This window comes from Oncorhynchus clarkii, chromosome 19 (assembly GCF_045791955.1).
Source record: "Oncorhynchus clarkii lewisi isolate Uvic-CL-2024 chromosome 19, UVic_Ocla_1.0, whole genome shotgun sequence".
In the NCBI taxonomy this organism is placed as follows: domain Eukaryota; kingdom Metazoa; phylum Chordata; class Actinopteri; order Salmoniformes; family Salmonidae; genus Oncorhynchus; species Oncorhynchus clarkii.
In genome coordinates, this window is record NC_092165.1 from 19991080 (window position 1) to 20016797 (window position 25718).

Consider the following 25718-nt stretch of genomic DNA (forward strand, 5'->3'; position numbering starts at 1 on the left):
TCTAGGACCGGGCCATGGTGTTCCTCGTCATCATGCAACAGGTTGATCAAGGCAGTGTCATCAGCGAACTTAACGAGGTGTCTGTCAGGATGTGAACTAGTACAACTATTAGTGTACAAGATGTACAGGAGTGGGGACAAAACACATTCCTGAGGAGAGCCTGTGTTGGTGTATGCCCGACACGTGGGGACCTACTTTTGACCGCTGGCTCAGGAAGTCCAACAACCACAAAACTAGCCCCCCATTTAAGGAGAAGTCCCGAAAGAGTCTCTGTGCCAGAATGTAAGGCTGGATTGTGTTGAAGGCAGAAGAAAAGACAACAAACAGAACCCTGAAATTGGATTTGGCACCCTCTAGATGTCTATAGACCATGTTGAGGAGAGTAAGAATGCCACCATCAACTCCTCTGCTGGGGCTGATAGGAAAACTGAAACGGGTCGAGGAGATTCTCGGTGGCGCTGAGAACATGACTTTTCATCATTTTCTCAAGGCATTTCATGACTAAGGATGTCAAGGCCACATGGCGGTAGTCATTCAGCACAGAGGGATGAGATGCTTTAAGAATTGGTATAATTATTGAGTTTTTCGAGGGAGGATTGGAAAATGTCTGTAAAAACACCAGCCAATTGTTTAGCACAGTGCTTTAGCACCTGTCCACTTGTCTGGGCCTGGGCTTTTGTGTGCGTTACATCCCCTGAACAACTTCAAAACATTTGTTTGTAATGATGCTTCCATTTGTTTTGTTTTTTTTACCTCCGACACAAAGTGTTCTGCTTTCAAATCTTGAGAAGAAAACATTCAGTTTATTAAACCATGTTCTGGCCCTCATGTCTCCCAAGGACAGCATTGGTTTTTCCCCTGCAGACTGTATGTTGGGAGCGTTAGCCATGGATTTAATCCCTTGCCAGGCCGCCCTTGTGTTTCCTGAGGAGAGGGTCCTTTTCACCCTTTGCTTGTATGCCTCCTTGTCCACTAGTATCTGTCTTTTGATCTCACCTTGTACATCTCTTAAAGCCTGTCTATCACCCTCAGCATGAACTGCCTTCTTCCTATTAAGTAGTGATTGAAGATTTTGTTGATACCCAAGGCTTATTGTTAGGGAAGCTTTCAAACACCTCCCACATAGTACAGTCAAAACACCCCCTGGAGACCAAATACCTCCCACATAGTACAGTCAAACCACCCCCTGGAGACCAAATACCTTCCACATAGTACAGTCAAACCACCCCCTGGAGACCAAATACCTCCCACATAGTACAGTCAAAACACCCCCTGGAGACCAAATACCTCCCACATAGTACAGTCAAATCACCCCCTGAAGACCAAATACCTCCCACATAGTACAGTCGAACCACCCCCTGAAGACCAAATTTCTCCCACATAGTACAGTCAAAACACCCCCTGGAGACCAAATACCTCCCACGTAGTACAGTCAAAACATCCCCCCCTGGAGACCAAATACCTCCCACATAGTACAGTCAAAACACCCCCTGGAGACCAAATACCTCCCACATAGTACAGTCAAACCACCCCCTGGAGACCAAATACCTCCCACATAGTACAGTCAAACCACCCCCAAATACCTCTCACATAGTACGTCAAAACACCCCCCCTGGAGACCAAATACCTCCCACATAGTACAGTCTAACCACCCCCAAATACCTCTCACATAGTACGTCAAAACACCCCCTGGAGACCAAATACCTCCCACATAGTACAGTCAAACCACCCCCTGGAGACCAAATATCTCCCACATAGTACAGTCAAAACACCCCCTGGAGACCAAATACCTCCCACACAGTACAATCAAACCACCCCCTGGAGACCAAATACCTCCCACATAGTACAGTCAAATCACCCCCTGAAGACCAAATACCTCCCACATAGTACAGTCGAACCACCCCCTGAAGACCAAATTTCTCCCACATAGTACAGTCAAAACACCCCCTGGAGACCAAATACCTCCCACGTAGTACAGTCAAAACATCCCCCCCTGGAGACCAAATACCTCCCACATAGTACAGTCAAAACATCCCCCCCTGGAGACCAAATACCTCCCACATAGTACAGTCAAACCACCCCCTGGAGACCAAATACCTCCCACATAGTACAGTCAAACCACCCCCAAATACCTCTCACATAGTACGTCAAAACACCCCCCCTGGAGACCAAATACCTCCCACATAGTACAGTCTAACCACCCCCAAATACCTCTCACATAGTACGTCAAAACACCCCCTGGAGACCAAATACCTCCCACATAGTACAGTCAAACCACCCCCTGGAGACCAAATATCTCCCACATAGTACAGTCAAAACACCCCCTGGAGACCAAATACCTCCCACACAGTACAATCAAACCACCCCCTGGAGACCAAATACCTCCCACATAGTACAGTCAAACCACCCCCTGGAGACAAGTGATACTGTTGTCGTTCCAAATCTGGACAGTTTTAACTGTGGGTTTCTCCCTCTCCAGGAGCCGACAGTAGGTTGGCCTGAGGTAGTTTTAACTGTGGGTTTCTCCCTCTCCAGGAGCCGACAGTAGGTTGGCTTGAGGTAGTTTTAACTGTGGGTTTCTCCCTCTCCAGGAGCCGACAGTAGGTTGGCCTGAGGTAGTTTTAACTGTGGGTTTCTCCCTCTCCAGGAGCCGACAGCAGGTTGACCTGAGGTAGTTTTAACTGTGGGTTTCTCCCTCTCCAGGAGCCGACAGTAGGTTGGCCTGAGGTAGTTTTAACTGTGGGTTTCTCCCTCCCTTCTCCCTTGAATGTACACAACGGTAACAAACAATTGGGGGAACTCACTGGGCAGATAGTAAGGTCGCAGTGACACAGACAGCAGTTCAATGTCTGGGGCACAGAGTCTCTCTTTTACCAGGATCGATTTACACCACTGGTCCCTGACAAGCAGGCAGACGCTCCCGACGTGATGTTTCCCTGTGACGGTCAGATCACGGACCTCTCTGACCATACAGGGAATAGTGTGTGATTTGGGACACATGCTGAAAGTTGAGCTGCCGTCTCTCGGTTGATCGCCTCACATCTCTCCGTCGCTGGAAATGCCTCTTAAACATGACCATGGAATAATCATTTAGAATTCAGGGAAAATGTCTTTGAGTGCTTTCTTAAAGCTCCACTAAGTTTGGGTACTTTTTGGAAGTGGCACATCGTTGAGGGAATGCTTTTTTAAATTTTTTTTTTTAACCTTTCTTAGAATGAAATAGGAAGTGTTACGTGAGAACACTTAATAATGCATAGGTAGAGTTTTGACAGGAAATCTGTAATAAATCATGTGTTATGCGCTCATTCGAACTGTTGGGTCACGCAAGGTGCGCTGTTCAAGGGGACCGACTTGACATAAAATAACTTTCTTCATATCAAGAAGGTCTGCCTAGCAAGGCTTTATGATGTTTGAAGAGAATATGAGTAGACATATTGAAGGAAGCCCGTGCAATTGAAAGCCTCAAGGTTCAACTTTCAATCGACACATATCTCTTGCCCGCAATAATGGTATGTGACGATTCATTTGAGTGAGTTTAATTAAATATTCAGCCTTCGTTTGGATTGTATCTCGAGAGTCAGACCAGATGTCAAATCGTCTCTAAATGATTTTGAGCAAAAGTGAAAGTTACCCTTTGAACAAAGTTTCAGTACCTCAAACTTTTCAAATCAATTCCAATACTGCTACAAAACAAAAGTCAAATGAGTTATGTATGTTAGTATAATTCTGCAGGTTTACTATATAACCTGTGCTGACGTCTGGCCTGAGTATGTGTAGCATGTCCTAAGCAATATAACATTTCCTAACCAGTATATCACATTTTCCTAACTGATTTATAACATTTCCTGAACAGTAGACAACCTTTCCCAACCAATATACACTGAGTGTAACAAACATTAGAAACACTGCTCTAATATTGAGTTGCACCCCCCATTTTGCCAGTAGAACAGCCTTAATTGGAAAGCATTCCACGGGGATGCTGGCCCACGTTGACTCCAATGCTTCACACAGTTGTGTCCAGTTGGCTGGATGTCCTTTGGGGTGGTGGACCATTCTTGATACACACAGGGAAACTGTTGAGCGTGAAAAACCCAGCAGTGTTGCATTTCTTGATGCAAACTGGTCTGACACCTACTACCATACCCTGTTCCTTTAGTCATGCCCATTAACCCTCACAATCCATGTCTATATTGTCTCAAGGCTTAAAAATCCATCGTTAACCTGTCTCCTCCCCTTCGTCTACACTGATTGAAGTGGATTTAACAAGTGACATCAATAAGGGATCGTAGCTTTCACCTGGATTCACCTGGTCAGTCTTTGTCATGGACAGAGCACGTGTCCTTAATGTTTTGTATACTCAGTGTATAACATTTCCTAAACAGTATACATTACCTAACCAGTATATAACATTTCCTTAACAGTATACATTTTAGAAACAGTATACATGTCCTAAACAGTATACAACATTTCCTAACCGTTATATAGCATTCCTGACCAGTATATAACATTTCCTAACCAGTATATAATATTTCCTAAACAGTAGACATTTCCTAACCAGTATATAACATTTCCTTAACAGTATACAACATTTCCTAAACAGTATATAACATTTCCTAACCAATATATAACATTTCCTAAACAGTATACAACATTTCCTTAACAGTATATAACATTTCCTGACCAGTATATAACATTTCCTATCCGGTATATAACATTTCCTAAACAGTATACATTATTTCCTAACCAGTATATAACATTTCCTAAACAGTATATAACATTTCCTAACCAATATATAACATTTCCTAAACAGTATACAACATTTCCTTAACAGTATATAGCATTTCCTAACCGGTATATAACATTTCCCAAACAGTATACAACATTTCCTTAACAGTATACAACATTTCCTAACCAGTATATAACATTTCCTAAACAGTATACAGCATTTCCTTAACAGTATATAACATTTCCTAACCAGTATATAACATTTCCTAACTGGTATATAGCATTCCTGACCAGTATATAACATTTCCTAAACAGTATATAACATTTCCTAAACAGTATAACATTTCCTGACCAGTATATAACATTTCCTGACCAGTATATAACATTTCCTAACCAGTATACATGTCCTAAACAGTATACATTTCCTAACGAGTATATAACATTTCCTAAACAGTATACATTTCCTAACCAGTATATAACATTTCCTGACCAGTATATAACATTTCCTAACCAGTATATAACATTTCCTAAACAGTAAACAACATTTCCTAAACAGTATATAACATTTCTTAACCAGTATATAACATTTCCTAAACAGTATATAACATTTCCTAAACAGTATATAACATTTCCTAAACAGTATACAACATTTCCTTAACAGTATACAACATTTCCTAACCAGTATATAACATTTCCTAACCGGTATATAGCATTCCTGACCAGTATATAACATTTCCTAACCAGTATATAACATTTCCTAACCAGTATATAACATTTGCTAAACAGTATACATTTCCTAACCAGTATACAACATTTCCTAACCGGTATATAGCATTCCTGACCAGTATATAACATTTCCTAACCAGTATATAACATTTCCTAACCAGTATATAACATTTCCTAAACAGTATACATTTCCTAACCAGTATACAACATTTCCTAACCGGTATATAGCATTCCTGACCAGTATATAACATTTCCTAAACAGTATATAACATTTCCTGACCAGTATATAACATTTCCTGATCAGTATATAACATTTCCTAACCAGTATACATTTCCTAACCAGTATATAACATTTCCTAAACAGTATATAACATTTCCTGACCAGTATATAACATTTCCTGATCAGTATATAACATTTCCTGATCAGTATATAACATTTCCTAACCAGTATACATTTCCTAACCAGTATATAACATTTCCTAAACAGTATATAACATTTCCTGACCAGTATATAACATTTCCTAACTCCCCCATCTCGTCTTCAGGAGCTGAAAGACCCCCAGTGTCGGGACGAAATGGCAGCTGCGCGCGGCGCCCTGAAGAAGAACGCCACCATGCTCTACACGGCCTCACAGGCCTTCCTGCGCCACCCGGACGTGGCGGCCACGCGCGCCAACCGTGACTACGTCTTCAAGCAGGTGCAGGAGGCCATCGGGGGCATCAGCAGTGCCGCTCAGGCCACCTCGCCCGGCGACGAGAAGCACGGCCACGCTGGCATCGGCGAGCTGGCCGCGGCCCTCAACGAGTTTGACGTGAGTACCATAACCTATTTCGCTCTTTCGCTCTCCCCAGCCCCATGATCAAAGTCGGGAAGCGTTGTATGGAGTTCTATGGAGTCTGCAAGACTGTGGGTCTGGCTGGGATGTATTTCTAAGGCTGTTGCCCAGGTGGGTATCTTTCCTTCCCTTCCTCTCTTTGATGACCGCTGCCTCGTCTCTGTCCTCTGTGGCTACATCACAGGTATTAGCCTTGTCTCCATGTGTTTTCCAAAAAAAGGGCAACCGTTTTGGCAAAGCATATTTGAAACGGATTCTTGTATGGTGTTGACACACTTTTCAGGTGAACACGTCTGAGTGTTTGACAGTTGCACAGAGTACTTTGAACTTGATCTACTCCACTGTACGATACACCCGCTGGCTTGCACAGAGAGACAGAACATTGAATGCCACTGACTAACGTTACCACTGAAACCGTCCAGTGATATACACTCACCACCTCATCACGTGTCCCCAAAGCCTTTTAAGATATGGATTCAGAGAGACTTTTGCCACCCTTTTAAATACATACAACATGATGAATTGCTTACCTGCAACCGCAGCCGACGATTATATCAGACCATGAATTATTCAGCTAACATTTGCAAAGGGAGAGAGTCACACACACGCGTACTTAACACATGCACACACACAGAGACACACCCACACACGCACAACACACACAGGCACACGCACACACTTCCGTTTCCCACCTCAGGTGTGTGTGTGACTGACTTTCCCACATTCATCCCTTCAGTCTTCTGATTCCCCAGCACAGCCTGCAATACCACACGCGCATATTGTCTGTTATTTTCTTTGTGGTGATGTTATTGACAGAAACTTCGACAGGTGACTAAATCCACCTGCGCACGGCTGAGCATCGCGCAAACGTCGCTGTTTGAGCAAAGGATCACTCTGAGGTCAGGCCAGTTACAAGCTTTAAAACAAAATGCCACCTCAGCAGATAAGTCAATGTGCATTATTGTGTGTGTCCTATCTAGTGTACTGCTTTTGATCAGAGCCCTATGAGCACTATATAGGGAATAGGGTGCTATGCAACCCTGCTGTTTTCATTCATCTCTGTATGTGGTCTTTAATTTAACTTCCCTTTCAGTACACACACTGGCAGCACTGGAGGAATACATCGTTTACAAGGATGTTCCTAAATATTATTACTAGCATGGACATTGCAGAATGGTATATTCCAGAATGGTTTCTGCTGCTTAGAGAAATATGACTCAAGGCTGTCACCTAGTGGCCAAGGACTATAAATACACCGTAGACAGATAACTGATAAAAGTGGATGTAATTCTAGAGCAGTGCCCATCTCAGAGTAGGAGTACTGATCTAGGATCAGCTCCCCAATGTCCATGTCATCTTATTCATTATGATCTAAAAGGCTAAACTGACCATAGATCAACACTCAGACAGACTTTATGAATAAGGGCCCCGGCACATACTGTGAAATTTGACCTTTATTTAACTAGGCAAGTCAGTTAAGAACAAATTCATATTTTAAATGATGGCATAAGAATAATTGGTTAACTGCCTGTTCAGGGGCAGAAAGACAGATTTTTACCCCATTAGCTTGGGGGATTTGATCTCGCAAGCCTTTACAATTGCTAGTCTAACACTCTAACCACTAGGCTACTTGCCGTTTATTGTTGTACTGACAATACATGGACTTATGCTTTCTACCTGAAAGTCAACAGGTCTTTGATTAAATTGAAACGCAGTTCAACATTCTTCATTAAATATTTAGCCATTTAGCAGATGCTCTTTCTTATCCCAGAGCAACTAGAATGAAGTGCCTTTCTCTGCAATTCAAACCCACGACCTTTTGTTACTGACCGCTAGGCTACCGGCCACCTTGTTTAAGTTACATACTAACACGCAGGCAATATATTTTGAGGGGGAATATTGAAAAAGTCATAACGTCTAATGTCATGGGTTTGATTGATTGGGCACGTATTATTGACATTATAGTTAGAAGCGTGGCTTTGAATACATGAGCAGCGTTTAATGTGTTTTTGTTGAATTTATCTGATAGCATTCGGTATCGTGAGTGTATAATGCCTGAAGTGTAAAGTGGTTGTGCACGGGACAACCGTTTTTATTAGGTTGTAGGGCAACAAAAAAATATCACTTGTGTGTTATCCTTTAGGTTGGCTAGCATATCATTTGGTTTGTGGTACTGTTAAGGCATCTGCATGCTTCCCACCCGGAACAGTCCGGAAACAGTTTGTACATGTATTATGACAACATTTTGTGACGTTTTTTCTCTTTTTGGTCTACGGCAAGAGTTTTTTCTCGGCTGTTTGTGCACTACATTTTTGTCGAGGTAAGCCGAAGTCTGATAGCCGAAGTCTACTCCCCTTCTGTCGGTGATTGGTCAACAGTAGGGATTCTTCAATTAAGTCTTTGTTGTCATTCACGTTTTTTCACTTGAGAAACACCTGCACAAAACATCGTAGTTAAATGTAAAATGGTGCGACTTAGATCTCCTCTGCAAAAACATCAAAATGAATGACAGATTTGTTATATCTTACTTGAATTCCACGGCGTCTCAAGATGGACAAACAGTACTGTTGCCACGTTGTTCTCGTTTTTCAAGGGAACCTAATATGCAGACCACAGGAGGCTGCTTAGGGCAGAACGGCTCATAATAATGGCTGGAACGTAGCGAATGGATTGGCATCTAATGGTATTTGGTATTTGGTTTGATTTGTATTTGATACCATTCCACATATTTTGTTCCAGCCATTCCCATGAGCCCGTTGTCCCCGATTAATGTGCCACCAACCTCCTGTGATGCAGACACCTTTACAGGGTAGCTGAATTTCATTTATATTATAGTGACCCCATGTGGTCGAAATTGAGAATTGCAGCAAGCATGTCTATACGCCTGTCACTCAACACCTGTAATGTAGGTGAGGGCAACACTTGCTTACATATATCAAATGCAAAGCCTAAACATCACATTGAATTTATTTGATAAACATTTTTCAAATGGTGGTGAATATATAGCCTGGTCCCAGATCTGTTATGGTGCTGTACAGGCAACTCATGTGGTCATTGGCTATACAGAACAAACATATCTATAAGTCCGGAAATACATGATCGACATCCAAGATGGCAGCTGGAACGGGAAATACGCCCTATTAACACGTTCGTATATCCCAATTGCCACAGTCCCTCCAAAAGGGCGATTTAAGGTCAGAGGTAAATGCCAAATTGATGGTGGAAACCTCATAATTACCCTATGCCTGTTACTGTCTGGAAATGTTCATCACTGCCCTGGCCCATTTTCTAGTGATAAATCCATTGGAGCAGCGGCATGCTACAATGGAGAAGAGCAGAAGGGTAGGAGCCCTCTCTTTCAGGTATGAATAATAAATAGAGAATTTGCAGACTTTGATCATGGCAACCAACCTCATCCTCCCGCTTCTCTCTGCTGTCCGAGCTCGGCGACCAGGAGAGGATGCAGAGGGAGGCCCCAGACGAGACGGTCTGTTGTGCCGAATGCGTCAGGTGCGAGGGCGAACCCTGGAGCTTCACAGCTGCAATTGGACTGCAGGGAGTCAACACTCGTCTCAAGTGAACAATTCTGTCTGACAGTTCCAACAGCGGAGGAGAACTTGACTCCAGAGAAGATTCTACGAGAGGACGACGCATCCTTCATCTCGACGTTAGAAGCCTTCTTCCCAAGATCGAGGAAATGAGTCTCCTCTCCGGTAACTGTAAGGTGGGAGGGCTTTGCTTCCCCCCCCCCGAAACATGGCTAGACGGGTTTGATTTTTTTTTTAAACAACGCTGAGATTGAAGTTGTAAATGATGTAGTAATTTGAAGAGACCCGCAATCGCGAAGGCGGGGGAGTTCACATCAGGAAGGAAGTTGGTGGAGGGAAAATGGGTTAGCTCTTATTGGCAAGGAAGAAAACAGATGGCGGGGATGGGACCCTGTCTAAACCCCAAATCTTGAACTGCGGGATACCCCAAGGGAGTGTACTGGGTCCACTTTCTTTTCTGTTGTATATAAATGATTTGGAATCTGCCTCTACATGTTTCCTCTATGCAGATGATTCTGCACTGCTGGTTTCCCACAATGACAGAAATGGGGTTGAGAAAGCCCTCAGTGCTGAACTTCTGAATGTCAGTGAATAAGCTGTCACTTCACCTTGGAAAACAGAGACCATATTGTTCGGGTCCAATGTGAAATTGAGGAAATCGCCCGATTTTTATTTTTTACCCCATTTTCTCCCCAATTTCGTGGTATCCAATTGTTGTAGTAGCTACTATCTTGTCTCATCGCTACAACTCCCGTACGGGCTCGGGAGAGACGAAGGTTGAAAGTCATGCGTCCTCCGATACACAACCCAACCAAGCCGCACTGCTTCTTAACACAGCGCACAACCAACCCGGAAGCCAGCCGCACCAATGCGCCGGAGGAAACACCGTGCACCTGGCCACCTTGGTTAGCGTACACTGCGCCCAGCCCGCCACAGGAGTCGCTGGTGCGCGATGAGACAAGGACACCCCTACCGACCAAGCCCTCCCTATCCCGGGCGACGCTAGGCCAATTGTGCGTCGCCCCACGGACCTCCCGGTCGCGGCCGGTTACGACAGAGCCTGGGCGCGAACCCAGGGACGTTGATGGCACAGCTGGCGCTGCAGTAAAAATCGCCCGATTTTAAGGTGGTAGTAGGTGACATAACAGCAAAATACTCAGTTAATTATCATGGATGTGTGCTAGATAACCGTCTGACAGGGGGGAGCATGGCACAGAAATGTATATCCAAAGTGAACCATAACATTTTGGTTACTGGCTAGAACCTCCAAATATCTGGATAAGAATGCAATGGCAGGGGCTCTTGTTCAGTAAATTCCAACCTCTCTCTCTACTGTTACCTTCTCTACAAAGTTACATGTTATGGTAATTCGATCTACTCTGCTTTTTATGGAAAACAGTTCGGCTTTCAGAAAGCAAAAAGAGCGAAGCTAATTTGATTCCAGTAGGTAGGCAACAGTTTAATGAGACAAATTGCCCTCTGCCAGTCAGTGTGTGTGTGCTCTCCTGAAGCTGCTCATTCATGATTGATTCCTGCTACACTATACTACACAGCCCCAGCCTGTGGACGGAGACACTATATGTTAGGCAATGCAACGGCTGGACACACATACACAGAGAAAAACACACACACACACACACATATTCTCACACTCCTGTAGGAGCATACACAGGGCAGGGCGTAGGGTTCATGCACGTACATGCACGACACACACACGCACGCACGCACCCACACACATATCCACAGTGCACACACATTTATGTCAGCAATGGAACTCTTCAGGAGATGGGCATGTGTGATGACGGGGTCGATCAGTCCTGGATCAGTCCTGGTCTGCATCCCAAATGGCACCCTATTCCCAATATTGGGACAATAGGGCTCCTGTCAAAAGTAGTGCACTTTATAAGGAATAGGGTGTCATTTTGAATGCAGCCCTGGTGTCCTCAGACTGGGTCAGTATCTGTCTTCTCCCCACTCTGGACTGGGCTGGACTGGGCTGGGATGAGAATCTATTCACAAATGAGCGATGCGATCAAAAGGGAAGGCTGTTTGTTGATGTGTAGGGGGAAGGTGTGTATGTTTACGTGTCAGATATATGATTAAGTCAAATGTACGTTGAGAGAATATTATATTTAACATTGGACAATTATGGCGTGTACGGCACATTGTAGAAAGCATTGCACTGTGGATTGACTGTTCCACTAGCCTTGGGTCTTCACTCTTACTTTTTTCAACTTTCCTTTTTTCAACATTTTATTTTGTGATTCCATTTTGCATCAAAACGATCCTTCTCTCCCTCTCCTCAGAGTTCCCCTCCCTCCAACGCCTAGCCCCTGATCAGAGAGAATGTAGTATGTCAGACGACAGCACAGGTAGCATGCTCCCGCTTCCTCACCTCCCCAGGCCAAATTAATATTCATCACTCACAGAACCAACCAGCACTCCAGTCCAAGGGGAAGGTGACGAGAAACACGACCAAAGACTCCAAAAACATTTCTCCTATTCTTAAAAAAAATAATAATTATGATCAAATAGTCTTTATGTTATTCCGTCTATCCTATTCTCGTTTCTGCCAACTCTTTCTCTACCAAAGCAAATGAATCCCACACAGTGACCTTTGGAGAAGGAGCAGGCAAATGATACTAATCAGTAGAAGTTAACCAGTCCACATAGAATGTATTGTTAGTCTCGGTGTGTTCAGATTCACCTCTCTGCGTTGACTCTTGGGAACGTTGAATGACGTTTTTGGTATTTCGTGTTGATATCCCCTGTCCCACAGAGTAAGGCCTGCAGTGGCCTGCCGAGGTCAAGCCATGACCAAACCTTCCCAAATTAAAAAGGGCTGGTTGAGCTCCGCTCTCTCCCCCGCCTTTCGTAGGAGCAAACAGATAGACAAAGGCTAGCTGAGGTTATTGCGCAATGTGGCACTAGAGCTGACACTGGAGAAGGAGAAGGACAGAGTTTTTTAAAATATTTTTTATTTTATTTATTTAACCTTTATTTACCCAGGTAGGCTAGTTGAGAACAAGTTCTCATTTACAATTGCGATCTGGCCAAGATAAAGCAAAGCAGTTCGACAGATACAACGACACAGAGTTACACATGGAGTAAAACAAACATAATACAGTAGAAACAAGTCTATATACGATGTGAGCAAATGAGGTGAGATGGGAGGTAAAGGCAAAAAAAAGGCCATGGTGGCAAAGTAAATACAATATAGCAAGTAAAACACTGGAATGGTAGATTTGCAGTGGAATAATGTGCAAAGGAGAAATAAAAATAATGGGGTGCAAAGGAGCAAAATAAATAAAATAAATACAGTAGGGAAAGAGGAAGTTGTTTGGGCTATATTATAGGTGGGCTATGTACAGGTGCAGTAATCTGTGAGCTGCTCTGACAGCTGGTGCTTAAAGCTAGTGAGGGAGATAAGTGTTTCCAGTTTCAGAGATTTTTGTAGTTCGTTCCAGTCATTGGCAGCAGAGAACTGGAAGGAGAGGCGGCCAAAGAAAGAATTGGTTTTGGGGGTGACCAGAGAGATATACCTGCTGGAGCGCGTGCTACAGGTGGGTGATGCTATGGTGACCAGCGAGCTGAGATAAGGGGGGACTTTACCTAGCAGGGTCTTGTAGATGACAGGAGCCAGTGGGTTTGGCGACGAGTATGAAGCGAGGGCCAGCCAACGAGAGTGTACAGGTCGCAATGATGGGTAGTATATGGGGCTTTGGTGACAAAACGGATGGCACTGTGATAGACTGCATGCAATTCGTTGAGTAGGGTATTGGAGGCTATTTTATAAATGACATCGCCGAAGTCGAGGAACTTCGGCGATGTAGGATGGTCAGTTTTACAAGGGTATGTTTGGCAGCATGTGAAGTGAAGGATGCTTTGTTGCGAAATAGGAAGCCAATTCTAGATTTAACTTTGGATTGGAGATGTTTGATGTGGGTCTGGAAGGAGAGTTTACAGTCTAACCAGACACCTAGGTATTTGTAGTTGTCCACGTATTCTAAGTCAGAGCCGTACAGAGTAGTGATGTTGGACAGGCGGGCAGGTGCAGGCAGCGATCGGTTGAAGAGCATGCATTTAGTTTTACTCGTATTTAAGAGCAATTGGAGGCCACGGAAGGAGAGTTGTATGGCATTGAATCTTGCCTGGAGGGTTGTTAACAATCTGTTTGTTGACTTGGCTTTCGAAGACCTTAGAAAGACAGAGTAGGATAGATATAGGTCTGTAGCAGTTTGGGTCAAGAGTGACCCCCCCTTTGAAGTGGGGGATGACCGCAGCTGCTTTCCAATCTTTGGGAATCTCAGACGACACGAAAGAGAGGTTGAACAGGCTAGTAATAGGGGTGGCAACAATTTCGGCAGATAACTTTAGAAAGAAAGGGTCCAGATTGTCTAGCCCGGCTGATTTGTAGGGGTCCAGATTTTGCAGCTCTTTCAGAACATCAGCTGACTGGATTTGGGAGAAGGAGAAATGGGGAAGGCTTGGGCGAGTTGCTGCGGGGGGTGCAGGGCTGTTGACCGGGGTAGGGGTAGCCAGGTGGAAAGCATGGCCAGCTGTAGAAAAATGCTTATTGAAATTATTTTTGCTTTCTTTTGTTCTACTGTATTATTGACTATGTTTTGTTTATTCCATGTGTAACTCTGTGTTGTTGTATGTGTCAAATTGCTACGCTTTATCTTGGCCAGGTCACAGTTACAAATGAGAACTTGTTCTCAACTAGCCTACCTGGTTAAATAAAGGTGAAATAAAAATAAATACAAATATCTATGAGGGTGCCCGTGTTTACGGCTTTGGGGAGGTACCTGGTAGGTTTATTGATCATTTGTGTGAGATTGAGGGCATCAAGCTTAGATTGTAGGATGGCTGGTGTGTTAAGCATGTTCCAGTTTAGGTCGCCTTGCAGCACGAGCTCTGAAGATAGATGGTGGGCAACCAGTTCACATATGGTTTCCAGAGCACAGCTGGGGGCAGAGGGTGGTCTATAGCAGGCGGCAACGGTGAGAGACTTGTTTTTAGAGAGGTGAATTTTTAAAAGTAGAAGTTCAAATTGTTTGGGTACAGACCTGGATAGTAGGACAGAACTCTGAAAGGGCAGCTTATGAACAAGACAAGACTCCGCCTGACAAAACCCTTTTAAAATGAGAATGTCAACAAAGGACATTTACTTGTAGGTCCCTGAACCGAAAGAGATCCATCCATGTCCTTTTAAACCTTTTTTAACCTATATGGTTGTCCGATTGAGGTTAAAATATCTCTTTCAAGATAATAAGGAGAACATACCTTTTGGCTATTAACCTCAAATGTCCCTTTGGCCCCCTATGAGAAAGCAGTGGGTATAGTGAGGAAGACCGGTTTGCTCCTCCAAAAGGTCAACAGCTGTGCATAATATGGTTAGAGAAGTGAGGTTTGATTGATTGATTTTATTTGACAGTCCCTATACACAGAGCACAACTTTTGTCCAGAGTCCCAGGAGGCTGGCTAGTTGAAGCATCTCAAATATAAAATATATCTAGATTTGTTGGAACAACACTTTTTTTGGTTAGTACATGATTCCATATGTGTTATTTTATAGTTTTGATGTCTTCACGATTGTTCTACAATATGGAAAATAGACAAAATAAAGAAAATCCCTTGAATGAGTAGGTGTTCTAAAACTTTTGACTGGTACTGTACAGGCAAGCAGACATACTCTCTCCCTCTCTCTCTCTCTCTCTCTCTCTCTCTCCCCTCTCTCTATCACTCTCCCTCCCCATCTCTCCCGCCTTGTGCAACATTGAGCTACTGTACTAGCACACAGAGCCTTTTAAATATTGACCCTCAGGCTGTCTGTCTCCCATCCAGATTAAATGGAACACCTAGAGCCATCGGCATTTGGATTGCAGAACAGGGCTAAATGTGAATCACTGTTTGTGTCCCAGATGGCACCCTATACACTAATTCCTATTCCGCATATAGTGTGCTACTTTTGACAAAAGCCATATGGGCCCTGGTCAAAAGTAGTGCACTATAGGGGATGGGGTTGCCATTAAATCCGCATCCACTGTGTACACACAGAGCCAGAGTGAATATGCAGAAACACTACAGCAATAATTAGTCTTGGAAATGTCATGCAATTAGTTGAAAGCTAACACCCGCACACACACAAATGTGTAAAGATACTGCTAAAGTACTGTACTGGTAGGGATCTGACTGTCAAGCTGGGATACAAAGCAAGCTTCTCCCTTCAAATGAAATCAAATCACATTTTATTTGTCACATGCGCCGAATACACACCTACCCACTGTAGTGCCTTGCAGTCGGAGGCGGAGCAGTTGCCATACCAGGCAGTGATGCAACCCGTCAGGATGTTCTCGATGGTGCAGCTGTAAAACCTTTTGAGGATCTGAGGACCCATGCCAAATCTTTTCAGTCTCCTGAGGGGGAATAGGTTTTGTAGTGCCCTCTTCACGACTGTCTTGGTGTGCTAGGACCATGTTAGTTTGTTGGTGATGTGGACGCCAAGGAACTTGAAGCTCTCAACCTGTTCTACTACAGCCCCGTCGATGAGACTTGGGGCGTGCTCGGTCCTCATTTTCCTGTAGTCCACAATCATCTCCTTTGTCTTGATCATGTTTAGAGATAGGTTGTTGTCCTGGCACCACACGGTCAGGTTTCTGACCTCCTCCCAATAGGCTGTCTCATCATTGTCGGTGATCAGGCCAACCACTGTTGTGTCATCAGCAAACTTAATGATGGTGTTGGAGTCGTGCCTGACCGGGCAGTCATGAGCGAACAGGGAGTACAGGAGGGGACTTAGCACGCACCCCTGAGGGGCCCCCGCATTGAGGATCAGCATGGCGGATGTGTTGTTACCTACCCTTACCACCTGGGGGCTGCCTGTCAGTTGCGGAGGGAGGTGTTTAGTCCCAGGGTCCTTAGCTTAGTGATGAGCTTTAAGGGCTCTATTTTTTATTTTATTTTATTTTACCTTTATTTAACCAGGTAGGCAATTTGAGAACAAGTTCTCATTTACAATTGCAACATCTTTGGTGTTTAACGCTGAGCTGTAGTCAATGAATAACATTCTCACATAGGTGTTCCTTTTGTCCAGGTGGGAAAGAGCTGTGTGGAGTGCAATAGAGATTGCATCATCTGTGGATTTGTTGGGGCGGTATGCCAATTGGTGTGGGTCTAGGGTTTCTTTGACAATGGTGTTGATGTGAGCCATGACCAGCCTTTCAAAGAATTTCATGGCTACAGACGTGAGTGCTACGGGTCTGTAGTCATTTAAGCAGGTTACCTTAGTGTTCTTAGGCACAGGGACTATGGTGTTCTGCTTGAAACATGTTGGTATTACAGACTCAGTTGAAAAAAGAAGTTGGTCAGCGCATAATCGGAGTACACATCCTGGTAATCCATCTGGCCCTGCGGCCTTGTTAATGTTGACCTGTTTATAGGTCTTACTCATATTGGCTGTGGAGAGCGTGATCACACCATCGTCCGGAACAACTGATGCTCTCATGCGTGTTTCAGTGTTACTTGCCTCGAAGCGAGCATAGAAATTATTTAGCTCGTCTGGTAGGCTCGTGTCACTGGGAAGCTCTCGGCTGTGCTTCCCTTTGTAGTATTACTATGTAATAGTTTGCAAGCCCTGCCACATCCGACGAGCGTCGGAGCCGATGCAGTACGATTCGATGGTGTGTCGGTGGGCATAGAAGGATTTCTTATAAGCTTTAGGTTTAGAGTCCCGTTCCTTGAAAGCGGCTGCTCTAACCTTTAGCTCAGTGCAGATGCTGCCTGTAATCCATGGTTTCTGGTTGGGGTATGTACGTACAGTCACCGTGGGGACGATGTCCTTGATGCACTTATTGATAAAGCCAGTGACTGATGTGGTATACTCCTCAATGCCATCGGAAGAATCCTAGAATTTTCCAGTCTGTGCTAGCAAAACAGTCCGGTAGTTTAGCATCTCCTTCATCTGACCACTGTTTTATTGACCAAGTAAATTTTTGCTTGTCAGCAGAAATCAGCAGGATAGGTCAGATGAAGGTCAGATTTGCTAAATGGAGGGAGAGCTTTGTACGCATTTCTGTGTGTGGAGTTAAGGTGGTCTAGAATTGTTTTCCCTCTGGTTGCACCTTTAACAGGCTTATAGAAATTAGGTAAAACTGATTGAAGTTTCCCTGCATTAAAGTCCTTGGCCACTAGGAGTGCCGCCTCTGGATGAGCCTTTTCCTGTTTGCTTATGGCGGAATACAGCTCATTGTGTGTGGTTTTAGTGCCAACCTCGGTCTGGTATGTAGAGAGGTATGAAAAATACAAATGAAAACTCTCTAGGTAGATAGTGTGGTCTACAGTTTATCATGAGACCTTAGGCGAGCAAAACCTTGAGACGTCCTTAGATATCGTGCACCAGCTATTGTTTACAAATATGCATAGGCCCCCGTCCGTGTCTTACCAGAGGCTGCTGTTCTGTCCTGACGATAGTGTGTATAATCCGGCAGTTGTATGTTCTTAATGTCGTCATTCAGCCACGACTAGGTGAAACATAAGATATTACAGTTTTTAATGTCCCTTTGGTAGGATATACGTGCTTTCAGTTCGTCCCATTTATTTCCCAGTGATTCAACGTCAGCTAGCAGAACGGAAGTCAAGGGCAGATTAGCCACTCGTCACCTGATCCTCACAATGCGTTCTGATCTCTTTCCGCGGAACCTTTCCTTTTCCTGGTCCGGGTGTCTGTAGTATATCTCTCGCGTCTGACTCAGTGACGAAGAAATCCTCGTCCAATTTGAGGTAATCCCAGTTCTGATGTCCAGAAGCTCTTTTCGGTCATAATTACTGTAGCAGCAACATTATGTACAAAAGAAGTTACGAACAACACAAAAAAAAATACTTACAAAAATAAAAATAGCATTGGTTGGTTAAGAGCCGATAAGACGGCAGCCCTCCCCTCCAGCGCCATCTTGACATTCTACAAGGACATGTTTCCTTGTGCTGCTTGATATGAGTGGAGTAAGATGAGGGAGGAAAGATGCCTCGGTCGGCGGCCTGCAAAGCTTTTTAATGTAATTGCATTTCACATCAAAATGATTGCCTCAAATCATCCCCTCAGTCAATCCCTTTTACCCTTCTAGTAGCAAATGAGATGAGACTCTGGCTTTTGAGCTGCTGGACACACACACACACAAACCAAACACACACACACAAACACACACACACAAGCAGAAGCACGCACACACACAAAGACACGCCAGCACACACACAAACATACACACACGCACACACACACGCACACGCACACACACACACACCACGGGAGGTTGGTGACACCTTAAGGATGGGCTCATGGTAATGATTGGAGCGGAATTAGTGGAATGGTATCAAACACATTAAACACATAGTTTCCAGGTGCTTGGTGCCATTCCAGTTACTCTGTTCCAGACATTATTATGAGGCGTTCTCCCCTCAGCAGCCTCCACTGACACACACACACATTTGGACAATGTCTATCAATACGGCAGGATCGGTTACGTCCTGCCATAGTGACATTGGCTTTGCTGCTATCAGACGTCTGTTTAAATCTATTTGACCCTCTACCTGTAGTGGAAAGGCAGAAACAGGTGCCGCCACAGTACATCCAGATCACCAGTAGGGGGCATTGTTGTATCACTTTTCAATCCAGTCTTTTTTTATATATATTATTATTATTAGTATCCCTTTTCCAGTGGCTTCTTTCTTCATTACTCAGAGAGAGAGAGAGAGAGAGAGAGACCAGAGAGACCAGAGAGAGACCAGAGTGAGCGAGACAGAACAGAGAGAGAGAGAAAGAGACCAGAGAGACCAGAGAGAGGGAGAGAGAAAGAGACCAGAGTGAGCGAGACAGAACAGAGAGAGAGCAGAAAGAGAGAGAGAGAGAAAAGGACAAGAGAGACCGAGAGACAGAGAGAAAGAGACCAGAGTGAGCGAGACAGAACAGAGAGAAAGTGAGTGAGTGAGTGAGTGAGTGAGTGAGTGAGTGAGAGAGACCGCCCTACACCTCTAGCTAGTACTGTAGCGTTAATGAGATGTAGACTAGGATACATAACTCCTGGTGTTTGATTTAGATGTTATAGGTCTATTTAACCTCTGAAAGTCTAAGCTGTTGGCATTTAGCTAATACATTTTTCTTAGGACGCCTTTAGGTATTTAGAAAGTATTTAATAAAATATAGAATTTGATCTTTACCGCTGTAGCCCATAGAAATGCACTGAATAACACAATGGCAAAAAATATACTCCAAAAAAGAAATCATACGGAATAAGGTTTTGAAGTGTGTCGTATATCGAGGAAATATAACAATGCTCAGGAAATATTGTCCTATTTTTGGACACATATTTCACCCCGTGTTTTTGTTGTCACAAAAACCTAGAACACCCCCCATGTTCACGCGTCTCTCCTTTCCATAGTGGGGTCATATTAGTTTGTAGCTCAAACGATTGCCCAAAGAAACGGACATCTCTAGCATAAAATGACTGATTTTGATGGGGATTTGTTTATCGTGCTACTTAGATTGACGCACGGGTGAGTCAATAGACTCTTAATGGTGAAATGCTCCACTGCTAACTAACTACTAGGTGCTGCTGAGCTGACCAATGGGAATACTGTTGGTCTTCAGTGGGTGTGTGTTGACCCCTGACCTTTCGTCCAGTGGCTAGTAGATGGATACTTTCTCATTCAGCCTCTTCTCCAGCTGCTCACTGAGGGAACTCGGTCAGCATTCCTTTCCTCTCCTCCCTCCTCCCTCGTTTCCTCCTGAGCTGGCTGGAGAGGCGCTTCTCTCTCTCACACACACACACACACACACACACTAACACACACACTAACACACACACACACACACTAACACACACACTAACACACACTAACACACACACACTAACACACACACACACACTAACACACACACACACTAACACACACACACACACTAACACACACACACACTAACACACACACACTAACACACACTAACACACACACACACACACACACACACACACACTAACACACACACACACTAACACACACACACACTAACACACACACTAACACACACACACACACACACACACACACTAACACATAGGTTCATGCGTACGCATGGTGCAGTGCCGTGGAGCCTGCGGTAAAGATCCAAGTCACTCTGGATTATTTGACGTGTGATGCTGTTTTCATCCATTCGTCCTCCCGGCTGTTTTCCGTTCAGATACTTTCTATCTGCTGCTGTGTAGGTGTGAGACATTATTTTCTACCTGCCATGCTGTCCTTTGTGTGTGTGTGTGTGTGTGTGTGTGTGTGTGTGTTTGGGACATTCAGTGCAGCATCAACAAGGTACTTACCTACATAACAGCCTCTATACAGTGTGTTATATATATATATATATATTATATATTTAATATATATATAATGGTGCCTGTAGCTACATACTATATTGACTATATTGATGCAGGGCGTACAGGGATCCTACCCACCTAGCCTTTTATCCACATCCATTATGTTCAGGAACTGGATAGCCCTAGCACGAGCCTAGCGTAGCAATTAGTGTGTGTGTGCATTTGTGTTTGTTTGTGCGTGTGTAATAGTGACATGTCACTCAGTAGTGTGCCTCGTTGCCTGCACCCACCAAGGGGAAGGGATTAGGGACATACAAAATAGTCTGACTGTGTGCAAAAAAGCTGGCTTCAGGTGTAGGGGCAGTAAGAGTGTGTGTGTGTGTGTGTGCGTGCGTGTGTGCGCCCGCGTGTGTGTGTGTGTGTGTGTGCACGCACGCGCGTGCGTGCCCATGTGCATTTGTTCGAACATGTACGTGTGTCAGTTGGTAGAGCATGGAGCTTGCAATGCCAGGGTTGTGGGTTCGATTCCCTCAGGGGATAAGCACGAAGAATGTATCCACTCACTACTGGAAGTCACTCTGGGATAAGAGCGTCTGCTAAATGACTAAAATGTATCTCCCTCTATCTCCGCGTGAGCAGACGGGACCGTTAGGAACAGTTCAGAGGACGCCCGAGTGAGCCGCATACTTAGTGGAGAGGCGTTTCCAGGGGATTGCGGCCACCCGGCGCTGCCCTTTGTTGAGGGCGCTTTCTCGGCGGTCTGAGAAGGCTCGCCGAGCCACCCTCCTCCTCTCCGGCAGAGACGGTGGCAAAGGAGCGAGGCTGCAGGGCTCTAATGTATGCCGAGGAATACTTTCCTGGTAATTGCTGTATCAATCTGTGCACTCGTCACGATCCTCGCCGTCTCCTGTCAGTCTCTCTCCCGTTCGAGTTTTTATTTTGTCCTCGCTCTTTCTCTCCTCCTTGATCTCGCTCTCTCTTTTTAGCACTTTGCCTTTTTCCTTCTCGCTCTCGCTCCCTCCCCCCCATCTTGTTTTTCTCTCTCTTGCTTCCCGTTCTGTCTCTCTCCCACTCTACCCCCCCTGCTCCCCCTGCCCTTCCTCCCACTCCCTCTCTCCCCTCAGAGCAAGATGAGCCCTCCCTCTCTCTGACTCACATTGCTGCCTGGGCACTTGAGCATGTGGGTGTTCTGTTCTGAACACCTGAAATGGGCCTTTATTGCCTGTAGAAGAAAACTGGTAGGAGAGAGAAGAAAATGATGTCCTTTCCACTGAGTACAGTGATCTGTAGTGCCTTAGAACACATGTTAACCTGAGATCAGTGGAGATGTTTGTGTGTGTGTGTGTGTGTGTGTGTGTGTGTGTGTGTGTGTGTGCATGTGTGCACTTACAGAAGCAGACAGCCGCAGAACAAGGCCCCCCCCCCCCCGTACACACACCACTCTCTAGATCAACAAGTATTCTCTATACTGTCCTCAAACACAAAATGTCGCCCCAGCTCCGGTCGAAACTCAACAGCTGAGCCCATATCCCCAAGGTGTGCTGCTAGATAAGGACATAGTGGGCCGGCGGCGGTCCGATCGACAGGCACCCTGCTGGGCTCTATAAAACTCCACTCCACCACTTATTCCCACCTCCACCAGGCCTCCCGCCAGCAGACACACACCTCTTAATTACCACTGACAGAGACGTGGCCTCACAAATACACACACACACGCTCTCCCCCCGACACACACATACACACCAGTCAGTTTATCTCATTCTCCTCAGACAAATGCACCTGTCAGACGATAGCAATATGAAGAGGCAGTAGACCAGCTGATGAGTAATGAGACATGACCAGGGGAGATAGAGTAGCGTCGGTTGTTTGTGGCCCCACGGCTCGCGAGGTGAATAGCCGGTGCGTGTGTGTGTGTATGTGTGTGTGAGAGAGACACTAATGCCTGGTAGAGTGTTGTGAGTGGACAGCGTAACCATGGGACTATCAGTGCACAGTCAGACTACATTGATCCCGCCAAGTCCAGATCCACACTGATCCCTCTCAACCTTCTGCACATTCTGGATCCCTCCGTAGTGTTCACTGTTGTTTTTCTTCCCAGTGTTGAATCCATAAAGATCTCTCGCTCGCTCTCTCTCTCTCTCACTCACTCACTCACTCACACACACAACTGTTCAGGCTACCTGACAAGGTACAAATCTGTCGTTCTGTCCCTGAACAGGCAGTTAACCCACTGTTCCTAGACCGTCATTGAAAATAAGATTTTGTTCTTAACTGACTTGCCTAGTGAAATAAAGGTAAATAAAATAAAAAATAGTGTTAGCTGTGGGTTGTCAGTGTACTGGGAGAAGCGTTTTTTTTTCTCCCCCAGTTGAAGGGGTCACACCATACTTGAAGGATATCTTTAAACTTCACTCCTAACCTCAGTGCATAATGTCACACGGCACCGTAGATTGAAGGCTGTCTAGCACAGCAGGCACGTAAGAGACAGAACACTTATTTCCCCCATGTAAGCATAGCGTAACATTGCATAGCGTAACATTGCATAGCGTAGCATTGCATAGCGTAACATTGCATAGCGTAACATTGCGTAGCATTGCGTAGCGTAGCATTGCATAGCGTAGCATTGCATAGCGTAGCATTGCATAGCGTATCATTGCATAGCGTAACAATGCATAGCGTAACATTGCATAGCGTATCATTGCATAGCGTAACATTGCATAGCGTTACATTGCATAGCGTAACATTGCGTAGCGTAACATTGCATAGCGTAGCGTTGCATAGCGTTACATTGCATAGCGTTACATTGCATTGCGTAGCATAGCGTTACATTGCATAGCGTTACATTGCATAGCGTAGCATTGCATAGCTTTGCATTGCATAGCGTAGCATTGCATAGCGTAGCATTGCAAAGCGTGGCATTGCATAGCGTTACATTGCATAGCGTTACATTGCATAGCGTAGCATTACATAGCGTTACATTGCATAGCGTTACATTGCATAGCGTAGCATTGCATAGCGTAACATTGCATAGCGTAGCATTGCATAGCGTTACATTGCATAGCGTTGCATTGCATAGCGTAGCATTGCATAGCGTTGCATTGCATAGCGTAGCATTGCATAGCTTTGCATTGCATAGCGTAGCATTGCAAAGCGTGGCATTGCATAGCATTACATTGCGTAGCGTTACATTGCGTAGCGTTACATTGCGTAGCGCTACATTGCATAGCGTTCCATTGCATAGCATAGCATGGCAGATAATAGCATAGCAAAGCATAGACTTTGACTTGGCCGTTGGGGAACCTCTCCCTTGTTCTGCCCTGGTCTGACCTTGTTCACACATTCGGCCACATTGTCCCTCGGCAAGGGACAGACTAAGATCCTATACAGTATTTTCCCCACTGCATTCTGTCTCTTCCTTCCCTGCACAAAGCGTTTGGGAGAGCAGGTTTTCCAGTAGGAGAGTGGGCGCATAGCAAGGTTCCTCTCCTTCAATTAGCCATCCTTGAAGTCAAAGTCGTTCCTACCACACTCCAGGGGCATCCGCCGACTGAGGCTGTTCACACAGTGTGCGCGCACACACGCACACACAGACACACATAGACACACACACACTGAGCCAGGATGATAGGTAAGTTGAGACCCATGGCTTGGGCTAAACTCTAAACACGGTTCTCAGATCAGGCGTTTGGCAGGCAGGGAGCAGGGACAGAGAGTTTCAGTGAGACACACACACAGTGAGAAGGAGAGGAGACAGTGTTGTGGCATCCTGCTCATGGGAAATCCAGCTGGTTTTGGCCGCTCATCCAAAGGTACTTTGAAAAGTTTTGATGCCGTGTTAAACAAACAGACAGACTTCACAAACACGCACACACACGCGCACACACACACACACACACACACACACACACACACACACACACACACACACACACAGCAGGTAGTCCAGGCATAGGGTAGCGTATCCTTTGCTCATGGTGAATATGTCTGCCGGCTCACAGCCCAGGGATTTGAGACAAAACCAAAACAGGAAAGATTACAAACAGACGAGCTCAAATTCCAATCTCCATGTCGCTAAGCTCCTTCGCTCAAAGTTTGCATTGTAGACGGAGGCAAAACACCTTGTTTCCTACAGACGGAAAACAAAATGTGCAATCCTCTGCACCATGAGAAAAACCACACCCAGCCCTGACTCTGCCTGGCTCCAATCCTCTCGCTCTTTCTTTTCTCTCTTTCACTTTTTTGCCCTATATTTGTCTATTGTTTTTGCTCATATCTAGTTTTCTTTTCAGCCACTGACTGTCTACTTAAGCTATATGGCCGGTATTTGATGTGTGTTTGGCAGGAGATAGAATCCCACATGTATTCAGCTGCAGCAGGCCTGGTTTATTCATCTACAGTAGAAAGGGAGAGAAAAGGAGAGAGAGACTGGTGCAGGGAGGGATAGTGAGGTAAACAGAGGGATGGATGCACCATAGGGGGACGAGGAGATGTGTGTGTGCGTGTGCCCAACACATGTGTGCCCA

The 25718-nt window shown here is 44.9% G+C and overlaps 1 protein-coding gene across 4 annotated transcripts in view; it reads left to right on the plus strand.

Moving 5' to 3' along the window:
* LOC139374910 (catenin alpha-2) overlaps positions 1-25718 on the plus strand; it is a 677819-nt gene that overhangs the window by 146397 nt on the left and 505704 nt on the right. For all 4 annotated transcript variants that reach the window (XM_071116130.1, XM_071116133.1, XM_071116132.1 and 1 more), the window contains one exon: positions 5997-6263. In XM_071116130.1, the coding sequence (XP_070972231.1) occupies positions 5997-6263 (267 nt within the window). The remainder of the gene's footprint in view (positions 1-5996; positions 6264-25718) is intronic.